At 41.6% G+C, this 14,434-nt stretch overlaps 1 protein-coding gene across 1 annotated transcript in view; it reads left to right on the forward strand.

Moving 5' to 3' along the window:
* The window catches only part of cep162 (centrosomal protein 162), a 110,345-nt gene that overhangs the window by 38,495 nt on the left and 57,416 nt on the right, over positions 1 to 14,434 (forward strand). Inside the window, 6 exon segments of the mRNA XM_055636381.1 lie at positions 2,908 to 2,935; positions 4,654 to 4,788; positions 5,666 to 5,851; positions 9,502 to 9,583; positions 11,108 to 11,390; positions 13,930 to 14,152. Coding sequence (XP_055492356.1) covers positions 2,908 to 2,935; positions 4,654 to 4,788; positions 5,666 to 5,851; positions 9,502 to 9,583; positions 11,108 to 11,390; positions 13,930 to 14,152 — 937 coding nt within the window.

Here is a 14,434-nt window from a genome sequence, read left to right on the forward strand (position 1 = left end):
ACAACCCCTCCCTACCAGATGAACTGAACGAGTTCTACGCACGGTTTGAGGTTAAAAACAGCACCCAGACACGTGCACTTCTGCCATCTCCCAGTGACCAGTCGCTCAGGCTGTCCGCAGCCGGAGTTAAAAAGGCCTTTGCCAGCGTCAATCCACGCAAAGCTGAAGGGCCGGACAACATTCCTGGATGCGTTCTAAGAGACTGTGCCGAGCAACTGAAAGATGTCTTCACAGACATTTTTAACATCTCACTCAGCCAGGCAGTAGTGCCCAACTGTCTTAAGAGTGCCACCATCGTCCCTGTCCCGAAGAAACCAAACCCAGCCTGCCATAATGACTTTCGACCAGTGGCCCTAACACCCATTGTAATGAAGTGTTTTGAGCGACTAGTTATGCAGCACATCAAAAATAGTCTACCTGCCGACCTAGACCCACTGCAGTTCGCCTACAGAGCCAACCGATCCACAGAGGACGCAGTCTCAACAACACTGAACCTCGTATTGTCACATCTCGATCAGAAAAATACCTATGCCAGGATCCTCTTCATAGACTTCAGCTCTGCTTTCAATACAATCATTCCGCAGCAGCTGGTGGAGAAGTTGGAGCTATTGGGGGTTGATGCTGGCACATGCAACTGGGTCCTGAACTTTCTGTCGCAACGGCAGCAGACAGTCAGGGTGGGCAGTAGGACATCAAAAACCATAGCCGTGAGCACTGGCTCACCCCAAGGCTGTGTCCTAAGCCCCCTTCTGTTTAGTCTGCTGACACACGACTGTACTGCCAGACTCGATAACAACTTCATCAACAAGTTCGCTGATGACACAACAGTGGTGGGTCTCATCAGTGACAATGATGAATCGGCGTACAGGATGGAGGTGGAGCTGCTCACAGGTTGGTGCAAATCCCACAACCTCATTCTTAACGTGGGAAAAACTAAGGAGATGGTGGTTGACTTCAGGAGGGCGGGGAAACAACACCATACACCTCTGCACATCGACGGAGCTGATGTGGAAAGGGTCAGCAGCATGAAGTTCCTAGGACTACATCTGTCTGATGACCTGACGTCCACGGCCAACACCACAGCTCTGGTCAAGAGAGCCCAGCAGCGACTTCACCCTCTCCGAAGACTACGTAAAGCAGGCCTCCCCACTACACACCTACGGACTTTTTATAGGGGGACTGTCGCGAGCACATTGACCTACGGCATCACTTCCTGGTTCGGAAGCTGCAAGGCGTACGAACGGCACCAACTAGACAGGATAGTGAAGACCGCCAGCAGGATTATTGGTGCTCCACTCCCCTTCCTGCTGGACATATACAGGAAGAGATGTATCAGCAGAGCCATCCCCATCATCAAAGACCCTTACCACCCATCGCATGACATTTTCTCCATCCTGCCATCTGGGAAGAGGTATAGGAGCATTAGCTGCAAAACCAGCAGGATGCTCCTCAGCTTCTTCCCACAGGCTATAAGACTGCTAAATGGACTTTTCCCCCTGCCAAGTATCGCGCACAAACCCCCACACTGCAGCAGAGCCACTGTTGTGCCGCTGCCGGTCGGAACGCCTGTTGAATGTTTAGTAGAGTGTTAAATTTGTTCATGATACATGTATTTTTTTTTTATTTCTATTTATTTTTCATGTACACTGAATGGACACTGGTTCAGCAACGTTTTTTTGTTTCCTCTGGGTATGCGAATACTCAGGAAATGACAATAAAGATATACAATACAATACAATGTATTTCCTTACTGATATTGTGTAGCATTGAGCGCACGGTTTCTGCTGTGTCATCTTTTGAGCTTTGAGCTTTGTCCATCTCCGGTGAATTCTTTCTTTCTCATCCGTCACGTTTCTTTTGACTTCTAGTTGTCACTCCCCCACTCATTCCAAAACAGAAAACTGTGAATTATGTAGCAATTAGTGAATTAAGGGAGATAATAAACTGTGAATTATGTAGCAATTCGTGAATTAAGGGAGGCTAGTTTTAAACTTGCTATCGGGAGCTTGAAATTAAGCAGCCATCTGCTCGCGTTGCCACCGGAACTTCTCCTGTGAGCAATTGTGTCTTCAATGGCGATACGTGAGCCAGTACCTTCAGCAGCCATACATGCCCAGGCCATAACACCCCCACCACCGTGTTTCACACATTAGGTGGCATCCATGAACTTTGGATCTTGGGCAGTTCCTCTCTGCACCGTACTTTGCTCTTGCCATCACTCTGATATAAGTTAATCTTTGTCTCATCTGTCCACAAGACCTTTTTCCAGAACTGTGGTTGCTCTTTTAAGTACTTCTTGGCAAACTGTAACCCGACCATACTATTTTTGCGGCTAACCAGTGGTTTGCATCTTGCCGTGTAGCCTCTGTATTTCTTGGTGATTAGTAAGCTCTCTTTCTTCTTAATGATGTTCCAAACAGTTGATTTTGGTAAGCCTTTGGTTAGGCTGATGTCTCTAACAGTTTTATTCTTGTTTCTCAGTCTCATAATGGCTTCTTTGACTTTCTTTGGCACAACTTTGGTCCTCATGTTGATAAACAGCAATAAAAGTTTCCAAGGGTGATGGAAAGACTAGAGGAAAGACTAGGTGCTGAGAGCTCTCTTATACCTGAATTAAGGAGGCAATTAAACACCCGTGAAGCCAAACATTATGGTGCCCTGAAATGGGCGGACTATGTATAATCACAGCTGTCATTTCTACATGGTGAAACCAAAATGTATAAAAATGGTCTTTATTAAAATCTGACAATGTGCTCTTTAACCATGTGCTTTTTTCCTATTACAAATCTCAAATTGTGGAGTAAAGAGGCAAATAAATAAATGATGGGTCTTTGTCCCAGACATAATTGAAGGCACTGTATGTGCTGTTTGAAATAACCAAATTAATCTGCATTACTTTTATTTTAGGAAGTAAAGCCAGGCATGCTAGCAAAAGGTAAGCATTTCCCTTTATATTTCTAGAATCGTTGACACCTGAATATTTCCCATTTTTGTTTAAATTTTACTGATGTAAGTGGCTGTTTGCAAACTGATCAAAACGTTACCAATGTACAAGGTAAAGATGACACTTGTATTTCTCAAGTTCTTTGAATGTATTCAATTGTCATTGGTGCTAGGTAATTATATGTTGTTAGACATCTTTGTCACCAGCCCAGGTCCCTTCTCTAAATAAAAATATAGGTCTTGCACGATATTTGAATCTTTTGCAATTTGCGTCGCTTCAGCCAGTTTCTTTTGGAAAGCCTACCATGAAGCAGCAGTGACTGCACCAAGTGATGGAGGGAAAGATTTAATAGGAATCTGACTTTTTCACAATAAAAGGGTGGTGTGTGTATAGAACAAGCTGTCATAGGAGTTAGTTGAGGCAGGTACTATTGCAATGTTTATGAAACATTTAGACAGGTACATGGATAGGACAGGTTTAGAGGGATATGGGGCAAACACAGACAGGATTTACTAGTGTAGATTGGACATGTTGGCTGGCGTGGTCAAATTAGGCCAAAGGCTGTATGACTCTGTGGTTCAAGGTCATGTATGTAAGGTTTCTTAGATTTCTTCACATCTTCATGACATTTTTAGGTAATCACATGGATATGCAGGAAATGGAAAACTATGGATCACATGCAGGCAGACATCAGTTTAACTTGGTATAATGTTTGGCCAAAGGGTTGTACTATTCTGTGTGATACAAGAAGATACTTTAATGTTAATCGTATTTACATTGTCCCCTTGTAAGTTACAATATTTTGCTTTCTTTGCAACTATTTTATTTATATGTTTAGCATACCCAAAGAGGGAAATGATTCAACAACCAGACTGGAAACAAATCTTGAGGCTTCTGTGTAAAGCTTTTTTTTTTAACATTAACTCCTCCAGAAAAGAGAAACAGTAGATAGACTAAGTTGAAAAGATAAGGAATTACCAAATAACTAGAAAATTGTCTACCATAGAAAATACAAAATCATAGTTGGTTATATTTAAATATCTAAGATGTCTTACAAAATATCCCCTGTTCCTAATCGGAATTAGCAATGGAGCAGTAGTAGAAATGCTGCCTTACAGCACCAGAGATCTGGGTTTGATCCTGCTTATGGGTGCTATCTGTATGGAGTTTGCACATTCTCTCTGTGACCGCATGGGTTTTCTCTGGGTGCTCCGCTTTCCTCCCACATTCCGAAAACGTACAGGTTTGAAAGATAATTGGCTTCTGTAAAATTGTAAATGGTCCCTAGTGTGTAGAATAGTGCTAGTGTACGAGATGATCACTGGTCAGCACAGACTCAGTGGGACGAAGGGCCTGTTTCCACAACGAATATCTCAGGTGTTAATTAGAATAATCATGGAGCTTCACTAAAAAAATCACTCTCTTCTTTTATGTCACAGTATCTTGCATCCATCTGCAGTATGTATAGTGAGTAGTGTAACTGCTTACCTGTTCAATGATCATTTTGTGTTTAACCACCTCAAAATATGCATGTTACCAATTTGAAATGAATAGAGGGAGAGAGAAACCGCTGGTTTCTGGTAATTATTTGGCATTAGCAATTCTTCTTCAGTGATTGTGTAATGCATTTGTATACAATTTGATTACCTGGCTATTAGTCAGAGCTTGGGTTGCTGTGAGCTGTACTTATTTGTTATTATAAATTATAGTCATACTGCTAGATTCATTAGATTCAACGCTGGATACACAGAAGTTATTACAATCTGGGGATGACCGATCTATGGAAAAACAATCAACTGATGGAAAAATTGGACTGGACACAGCATCTCAAATGAATACCACAGGTAAGTAATAAACAAAGTCAAAGTCAAAGTAGCCTGTATTGTCATTCAGACTGTGGTCTGAATGAAATGTTGTTGCCTTGCAGTCCTACATATAGTAAAAATTACAAAAACACACAATAAACACAAATTAACATCCACCACAGTGAGTTCACCACAGACACCTCCTCACTGTGATGGAAGGCAAAAGTCTTAAGTCTTTGTCTCTTCCCTTCTTATTCTCCCTCTGCGCCGAGGCGATCCAGGCTTCGGATGTTGTGACCCCGCCGGGCGATGGTAAGTAATGTCAGTCCCGCGACTTAATCCGAACTCCACGAACGGGACGGTGCAACTCGGGGTGGTCGAAGCTGCAGCCCTCCAGTCCAATCCAAAGGTGATGGAAAGACGAGGTGCTGAGAGCTCTCGTATACCTGCATTAAGGAGGCAATTAAACACCTGTGAAGCCATATGTCCCAAACATTATGGTGCCCTGAAATGGGGGGACTATGTATAAACACAGCATTAATTTCTACATGGTGAAACCAAAATGTATAAAAATGTCCTTTAATAAAATCTGACAATATGCTCTTTAATCACGTGATTTTTTTTCTATTACAAATCTCAAATTGTGAAGCGCAGGGGCAATGATGTGACTGTCCCAACATTATGGAGGGCATTGTATGTACAATGTCAATAGTTGAAAACTTGCATTCCTGTGTGGATTTAGTTTGATTGCAGAGATTTTGGTAAACTATTACGTTTTGTTAAATGTGCTGTCGCAAAGTAATCCAGTAAGTAGGGATATCAATATTGTTCATCTTCTGAAGCAAGTACAAAGTTACTACATCATATTACTGCATCATGTTTGGGAAGATTTTGTATTAATGATTTTTTTTTCCAGCTATTTCTGGTGGGCAAACTAACAGTGATATTGAAGCCCTACATCAAGCGTATCGTAAAATTGATCAGTCTCTGGAAAGTACAGGGGCGGGACAAGATTCAATAAATGGAAGAGACACTAACTTTGCTGTGCATCCTCAGAGCCATGTTGGAGACTCGGCAAAGAATATTTCCACAACTGAATCTGGTGAGCAGAAAAATGAGTTAAATTTGAGTCACTCATTTCCTTGTAAAATAAGTGTGCTTATTTAGTTGGCTAATGTACCAAATAAGATCATAAGAAGTAGTTCAGTTCAGTTTATTGTAACGTGTACTAAGTACAGTGAAAAGCTTTTGTTGCGTGCTATCCAGTCAGCAGAAAGACAATACATGATTACAATTGAGCAATTTACAGTGTATAGATACATGATAAGGGAATAACGTTTAGTGCAAGCCAACAAAGACCAATCGAGGATAGTCCGAGGGTCTCCAATGAGGTAGATAGTAGTTCAGCACTGCACTCTGGTTGTGGTAGGATGATTTGGTTGCCTGATAACAGCTTGGAAGAAACTGTCCCTGAATCTGGAGGTGTGCGTTTCACACTTTTGTATCTTTGGCTTGATGGGAGAGGGAAGAAGGTGGAGTGGCCAGGGTGCAACTCATCTTTGATTATGCTGCTGGCCTTGCCGAGGCATTGTGAGGTGTAAATGGAGTCATTAGAAGGGAGGTTAGTTTGTGTGATAGTCTGCGCTACGTCCACAGTTCACTGTAATTTCTTGTAGTCTCGGATGGAGCAGTTCCCAAACCAAGCTGTGATGCATCCTGATAAAATGCTTTCTATGGTGCATCTGTAGAAGTTGGTGAGGGTTACAGGGGACATGCCAAACTTCCTAAGCCTTCTAAGGAAGTAGAGATGTAGATGTGCTTTCTTGTTTGTTGCTTCAATATGGAGAAGTTGTTGGTGAGCAGCAGGAGTAAGTCATTCAGCTGCTCAAGCCTGCTCTATTGTGGCTGATCCAAAATTTCTTAAGTACATTTTTCAGCTCTTTCACCTTAATTCTTGCTCATTAGAAATGTTGTTCTTTGTGCCTTAATTAAACCAACGGCCTCGGTCTCCGCCTTTAGTTTAGTTTAGAGGTAGTTCAAGTTCAAGTGAGTTTATTGTCATGTGTCCCTGTATAGGACTATGAAATTCTTGCTTTGCTTAAGCACACAGTAAATAGTAGGCATTTACTACAAAACAGATAAATGTGTCCATATACCATGATATAAATATATACACACATGAATAAATTAACTGATAAAGTGCAAATAGCAGAAAGTGGTTAGTAATAATCAAGAGTTACAGCGCGGATACATGCCCTTCAGCCCACTGAGTTCTTGCCGACCAGCAATCCCCATACACTACCACTATTCAACACACCAGGGACAATTTACAATCTTTACCGAAACTGAGGAGAGGGAGGGCGTGTGGAGAGGGAGGGAGGAGGGGGGGGGGGGGGGTGGAGAGAGAGAGAGGGGCAGAGAGAGAGAGGGGGGGGGAGTAGAGAGAGAGAGAGGGAGGGGGGGTGGAGTGGGAGGTGGGTAGTGAGGGTAGATAGGGAGGGGGCAGCTCCCTGCTCCATCCATCTCCTCCACTCCCTCCCCCTCCTTCCCCCCCCCCCCCCCCCCCCCCGCCCATCTCCCTCTACCACCACACTCCCCACCCCATCTCCCTCCTCATTTCCCTCATCCTCCTACCCTCACTCCCATTCCCTGCCTCAAGACCTACCCAAGTCGTAGATCAGTGCCAGGGTCTGGTTCTTGTACTCGGCCCAGCCCTGGCTATAGACTCCAGCCGTTAGCTTGGCCACTGCCTGGGCTCGAGTCCAGGCACCGAGTTCATCTCCGGGCTCGTCCCTGACCCAGGTTCGTCCTTGGTTCAAGCAGCGGCTTCTTTGTCGACCTCGGTCACAGCCCCATCCCAAGCCCCGGGCCTCGGCCCTCACTCCGGCTCCAGCACTGGGCTGGGCCTGCGACACCACCCTCCCCACCAGGTAATCGGGCAGCTGCCGCCACTCCTCGTTCACCGCGAGCGCTGGAGTGGCCCTCCCTCCCGGAGTGTCACGTCCTGCCTTGTGAGTGCATTGTGACATCACACGGGTTTTTTCCAAAATGGATGAGTTTTTGGGGCTAGTTTTAAAATTTAAAGGATCAATAAGTTCAGAAATATAAGTGGGATTGCGACGGGAAGATGTTTATCGCCACGACAGGGAAAATGTGAGTAGGATATGTGAAAATGGGAAGGCTGTGGCCTAACGTTTAGAAGAAGATGGGTAAAGCAGATTGACACATCGTGGGCACACACAGACAAACAAGATGAAGACTTTTAGTTATATATAGAGATGTGAGGGGTAACTTTTTCATACAAAGGGTGGTGGGTGTGTGGAACAAGCTGCTAGAGGAGGTAGTTGAGGCAGGGACTATCCCAACATTTAAGAAACAGTTAGATAGGTACTTGGATTTCAAAAGATAGGACAGGTTTGAAGGGATATGGATCAAACACGGGCAGGTGGGACTAGTGCAAACTAGGTGGGACATGTTGGCCAGTGTGGACAAGATGGGCCGAAGGGCCTGTTTCCACTATTACTCTGACTCTAGAGGCCCAGTGCCATCAAACCCTCATCGTATGTTAGCTCGCTCATTTCTGGGCTCATTCTTGTAAACCTCTGCTGGACTGTCTCCAGCGCCAGCACACCCTTCCTCAGATATGGTGCCCAAAATTGCTCTCAATATTCCAAATTCAACTTGCAGGATTCCAAAACAGTTAATTTGCATCAGCACTTCCAAGTTCCATTGCACCTCCATGCATCCACCTCTTAAGGCTTTCTCCTGCCCCCACTTCTCTTTTCCAGCCTTCTCCCCACTGCAATCAGTCTGAAGAAGAGTCCAGACCCTAAATAACACCTATCCATTCCCTCCACAGATGCTGCTTAATCCCCTGAGTTCCTCCTGCACTTTGTGGTTTGCACAAGATTCCTGTACCTGCAGTTCCTTGTGTCTCTTTGAACATAAACATACACCTTGGGGAAGATTTACTGAAAATGACCCAATCAACATTGAGACATTTGCCACGTTTTTCTTCTTTCAACTGGAAGAAATTAACATTGCAATGTCAAACTGATTAAATATAATCGGCAAATTAATTCAATAGAGATTGTAATATTGGGTTTAGTATGATAATTTTGTTTTAATTAGAGCGCTTGGGAAATTAGACATTAATGTTCTGTGCAACCTGCGTAAATGGAGCAAAGCACTTTGAATGAATTGTAGTAGAATTTTTTTAGCTTTATCACAGGTGGTTGATATTTTCAAATACATTAAGTACGAGATTGGCTCACTTGGTAGAACTCTCCACACTGAGTCATTAGATAAAGGGTTTGAACTCCACTCCAGAACTTAAGGACATATAGGTCAGCACTCGTGCTGTTTTGATGGTGCTGCATTGCAACTAATGGTGGATATAACATAAAAATCTCATGGCACTACACATAGAGTCATATTAGTATCCTGGGAACTTTTTTTCCTACCAAGAATATCAGACTAGCTGGTTTACTACTTCAAATGCATTTGTCTTGTTTACTTGCACAACACTGAATAATATGCTTCAAAATTAATTTTTTGGTTGCAAATTGTTTTTGGTGGCCTGCAGAAGATGCAATGCAAATACTTTTTTTTAAAAAAGGGAATAATAAGTGAAATTAAAGAGGAGAAAATGGAGGCTTGATGCTAGAATATGTGACATCTGCGAACAATCAGCTTGGTTTTGTTCTTATTTCTTGTGGATCAAAACTTACAAATGAATGGCATATTTTTAAGATTTGCCTACAGTGGAAGAACTAATGAAACCTATTAAAGGGGATGCTGTATTTCCAAGAGGATTTGACTTGCATTCAATAAGGTAAGAAAAAAATCAATTAATGATAATTACAATTATCTGGTTCAAGCTTCACAATATTTATTTATATTTTATTTTGTGATCTCCAAGCAGTTTCGTTTTTTTTGCCTGCTTTTCTGGCTGTTTTCATGACAAGTGGCAGTCGTGCCACTTTTCATTTGTTTTAATGAACATTTTGTGAAAACCGCATTGAGCATCCTTAAATTGGATGTAAATATAAATTCACTGTGGTTGACATTTTTGACTAGCACAGAATTCCATCAATGGGAGAATAAGCTAACATGTAGGAGTTAAAGAAGTAAAAACTGTCGATGCTGGAAATGAGAAGGTAAAGCAGAAAATTTTGAAAAAATTCTGCCAGTATACATATTTGGAGAAAGAATCTAATGATAGTACATAAGTTCTAGGAGCAAATTTAGGCCATTCAGCCCATCAATTCTACTCCGATATTCAATCATGGTTGAAAGTGATAGAAAGTGATTAGTGGGAACCTGTGGAGCTATTTCTTTTAGCACCTGGTGGTGGGTATAGGGAATGAGCTACCAGAGAGGGTAATTGAGGCAGGTACTATAAAATATTTTAAAGACATTTGGATACTTACCTGGGTAGGACAGTGATATGGGCCAAAACGTGTGCAAATGGGACTAGTGTAGATGGGGCATCTTGGTAGGCCCAGGTCAAGTTGGGCCAGTGCCTGTTTCTGGGCTCTGTGAGTCCATGACAAGACTACAAAGTTTTGTATTATCACCACTGAACAAGCATTTCCATTACTTGAAGATACAATTTTCTACCAATTATACGACAATCTATTTTAATCATAGCCTTTAATCATAGTCTAAAATAGCATTTGGATTTTCATTTGCTATCACTGATATCTGTAATTTGTCCAAATATTCTTTGATAAATCTATACTTATTCGAGAACTTGAACACAGTGGTTTGATTGTGATGTGCCATTTAATAACAGCACAGGTTTGTTATATCTCTTTACTGCTGAGTATTAGGAAAAAACTCCTCTTGAAATAGTAATATGATATTTTACAAAAGCTCAGACATGACCAATTTTTGTAGCATTCTTTTCTTTTAATATGTGTTTTATTTAGTTTTTTGGTTTTTTTTTTAATGTATATATTTCCATATTGTATATATTTGTCAGAAATGTAGATTATAAGAACTGCAGGTGCTGGTTTACATAAAAAAGACAGTGCTGGATTAACTCAGCTGGTCAGGCAGCATCTCTGGATAATGTGGATAGGTAATGTTTCGGGTTGAGAGCCTCCTTCAGACTAAAGAAGAGCCTGAAGACTTTTACAGTCTGAAGAAGAGTCCTGACTCAAAACATCACTTATCCATGTTATCCTGAAATGCTGCCTGGCCTGAGTTACTCTAGCGCTTGGCATCTTTTTTTGCAGGTGGGTTTTTTTTGCATACAAAGATTAGGTCATAATTGTACTTCATTTTGGTTAGGCATTTGCATCCAGATCTTACAAATGCAATGTCATCATTTTCCTCATCTCTCACTTGGTAGTACAAATGCCCAGCAGGAGGGTGAAGTTGCAGCAACATGCAGTAAACCGATGGATTCCAGTGGTCCGAGTCTCTTTCAACCACAGCTTAACTCTAACATTTCATGTGAAAGACCCACATACCAAGAAGTATCTGAGAGTTCATTGAAGCAAAATGCGAACCACACAAGTAGAATTTCTGATGATGATGTGGAAGCCTTAATTAATGAAATAAAAAATGATTCTGCAAGCAAACACAGTCTCGTAGCTTCCACTTCACAAGCTGTTTCCCACCGAGATTATCAGGTACACACTATTCATTTTATATATTATGCAAACTTTTACATTGGCCCTCTGTGTTCAAATATAGTCAATATAATGTTTCTGGCAAGCAACCTTGTGTGAGGAATGTAATCCCTCATCTGTCTTCTCCCAACAGTCTAATGAAGATGTGTGCAAATTGCAATGATGCCACAGCAGAACTTGCAAAATAATGTGCACTGTGGAACAGCTGGTGGAGCTGCTGCTGCGCCAGAGCCTGGGGTTTGATCCTGACCTCAGGTGCTGTGTATGTGGAGTTTGCACATTCTGCTTGGGTTTCCTCTGGTTACTGCAGTTCTTCCCCACATCCCAAAGGCATATGGGTTTGTAGGTTATTTGGCCTCATCCACTCCTTGCACACAAAGAGCAATTTACAAAGTGGGACAACATAAAACTAGTGCGAACGGGTGATTGGTGGTCGGCGTGTACTTGGTGGGCCAAAGGGCCTACTTCCTTCCATGCTGTATCTTTCAATGATTCAATGCAAGTTTTTTTCTGAATATTTTTGAAAGCTAAAATTTGAAAAAGCACTGATCTTTTAAGGTTATATTTAAATGTTGACTGGTTTATTCCTTTGTGATTATAGTGAGCACACAATTATTCTCAACAACTTTAGTAGCAAGTACACTGAATAAAGATTTAAGACTATGCATCATATTTGAAATGGCAGATTTTTTGAGCAATGGACTGTTTTTGTTCGAAATGAAAGCAACATACTTTTTGTTTAATTCACGGACTGTTGGAGTTTTCAATTTTGCAACCAATATCTTTTTTCAGTAATGCCTTCTGTGAGAAATCAGAGCAGAGGCAATAACAATGGGATTGAGGTGCAACATTACTTTTACAACTTAAATGTTGGAGTTTGAGGGACTGCAGACCCTATTTTTGTTCTTCTTTAACAAACCTTTATAGATTGGCATTCAGTGAATAATAGAAGTATAGATTTTACTTCTTATGCACTGACAATTTATAAACGAAAGTTCCTCATTTGACTGAGACCTTGGATGATGCACTGGAATTAAATGTTGACTGTTTACAATCAGGAATTGAAATTAAATTGAGCAATCGTTGAAATTTACAGCAGGATAGTTAGATGGCCGGCATAGAGACACAAAGAACTGCTGATGCTGGCATGCTGAGTATAAAAATAAGGTGTTGGAGAAACTCACTGGGTCAGGCGGCATCTGTGGAGTGAATGGACAGATCATGTTTTGGGTCAGTCCCCTTCCTCAGCAGACTGATTGAAGTAGGGGGCAGAAAGATGAACTAGGACAAAGTCATGATATGTGTTTAATAGATATAGATGGAGAGGGGTGGTATTGGCAGATGGGTGGAGTATGTAATAAAGGCTAGAAGTTAAAGGAGACTAAATGTTCAGACATTTCCACCACCACAGCGTCGCTTTTTGCCATCCCCACCCTTTTCTGTAGTGAACTACCTCCACAACTCCATCCCACTTAACCCGGCCCCTCCCAGGGCATTTTCCCTTGCAACGGCAGGAGATGTAACACATGCTCCTGTACCTCTTTTACTTCCATCCAGGGACCCCCAAGCACTGTTCAACTAAGGCAGAGGTTCCAGTGCGTCTCATCATACCTTGTCTACTGTATTTACAATGTGTCTGCCTTTTACATTGGCGAGACCAATGGGTGACATTTTGCCAAACACGTGCACTGTCCACAAAAAGTCTGCAGGTGCTTCGGTTGCCAACCATTTTACCTCCCCTTCCCATTTCTAAACAGACCTGGAGATGATTGGGTTAATGTACAACGTGCGTTTGATGGCTCTTGGACTGTACCGGCTGGACTTTAGAAAAATGAGGAGGGATCTCATTGAAGCCGAGCGAATAATGAAAGGCTGAGACAGAGTGGAAGTGGAGAGGATGCTTCTAATGGTTGGAGAATCTAGGACCAGAGGACACAGCCTCAAGAATAAAAGGACGTACCTTTGGAATAGAGATGACAAATGTCTTTAGCCAGAGGAATCTGTAGAATTCATTGTCACAGCAGCTGTGTATGTTTAAAGCAAAGATTGATAGGTTCTTAATTAGTAAGGATGTCAAAGGATATATGGAGAAAGCATGAGAATGGGTTGAGATGTAAAGGCACATTAGTCATGATCGAAAGGTATAGACTCGATGGGCCAAATGGCTTAAATCTGCTATATTTTATGATTATACTGAGACAGTACAAACTGATCCCCCTATCATTTATTTCTCCACCCCAAATAATACTCAGTACTATGTGGTAGAGATCTATGTTTTATAAAAGCAGGAAGAACCTATTAGGTCATTCATTCGCCATTTTTAAAGAAAGTATTGTTTTATAATCAAAAACCATTTGATCTAATGGCCGATTTAATCTTGGGTCTTGCCATAATTGTGGGATTATAGGACTGCTTCTAAGTGTAATATGCTTCAGTTGACTGATTTTTCAAAAATATAAAAAAATGATACACACAATTAGTCTAATGATTTATTTATTTTTCTCCTGCCGTGGAATAACATCATCCAATTGTTGTGCAGATTTACGCCAAGGCCAAAAGCCCAAGCTTAACGAACAAGAAGCACTTTGGTGGAAACTACACATCTGTCAGAAGCTCGGGATATGGCAAAGTTAGTTCATTGAAAAAAGATCCCCTTGGTGCTAGTGAAAAACCGACTCATTTATCTCCAACAAAGCAAGCTGTGCCAGTGAAAGGCTTTAAAACTAGATCCTCACCTGACCATACAAAAGGCAGACCTAAAGGTAATATCCTTTTTTTTTCTAGTAGATTCGAAAATTATAGAGTATTTATTTTGAAATGTAGCCAACCCGTCAGAGTGTTCATTTTATTTCCCCCATTAATTCTTGGAGTTTTGCCGTTATTGGCAAATCCAATGTTTATGGTCTACACAAGTTATTTTTGAGATAAGGATGCTTTGAACAACTGCAGTCTGTCTGATAAAGATATTTGCACATTGCTATTTTGCAGAATCTTTGCAGAATTTCATTTATCGTAACTGAAGGAACATTGAAATATGATCAAGT

This window comes from Leucoraja erinacea, chromosome 5 (assembly GCF_028641065.1).
Source record: "Leucoraja erinacea ecotype New England chromosome 5, Leri_hhj_1, whole genome shotgun sequence".
Classification (NCBI taxonomy): domain Eukaryota; kingdom Metazoa; phylum Chordata; class Chondrichthyes; order Rajiformes; family Rajidae; genus Leucoraja; species Leucoraja erinaceus.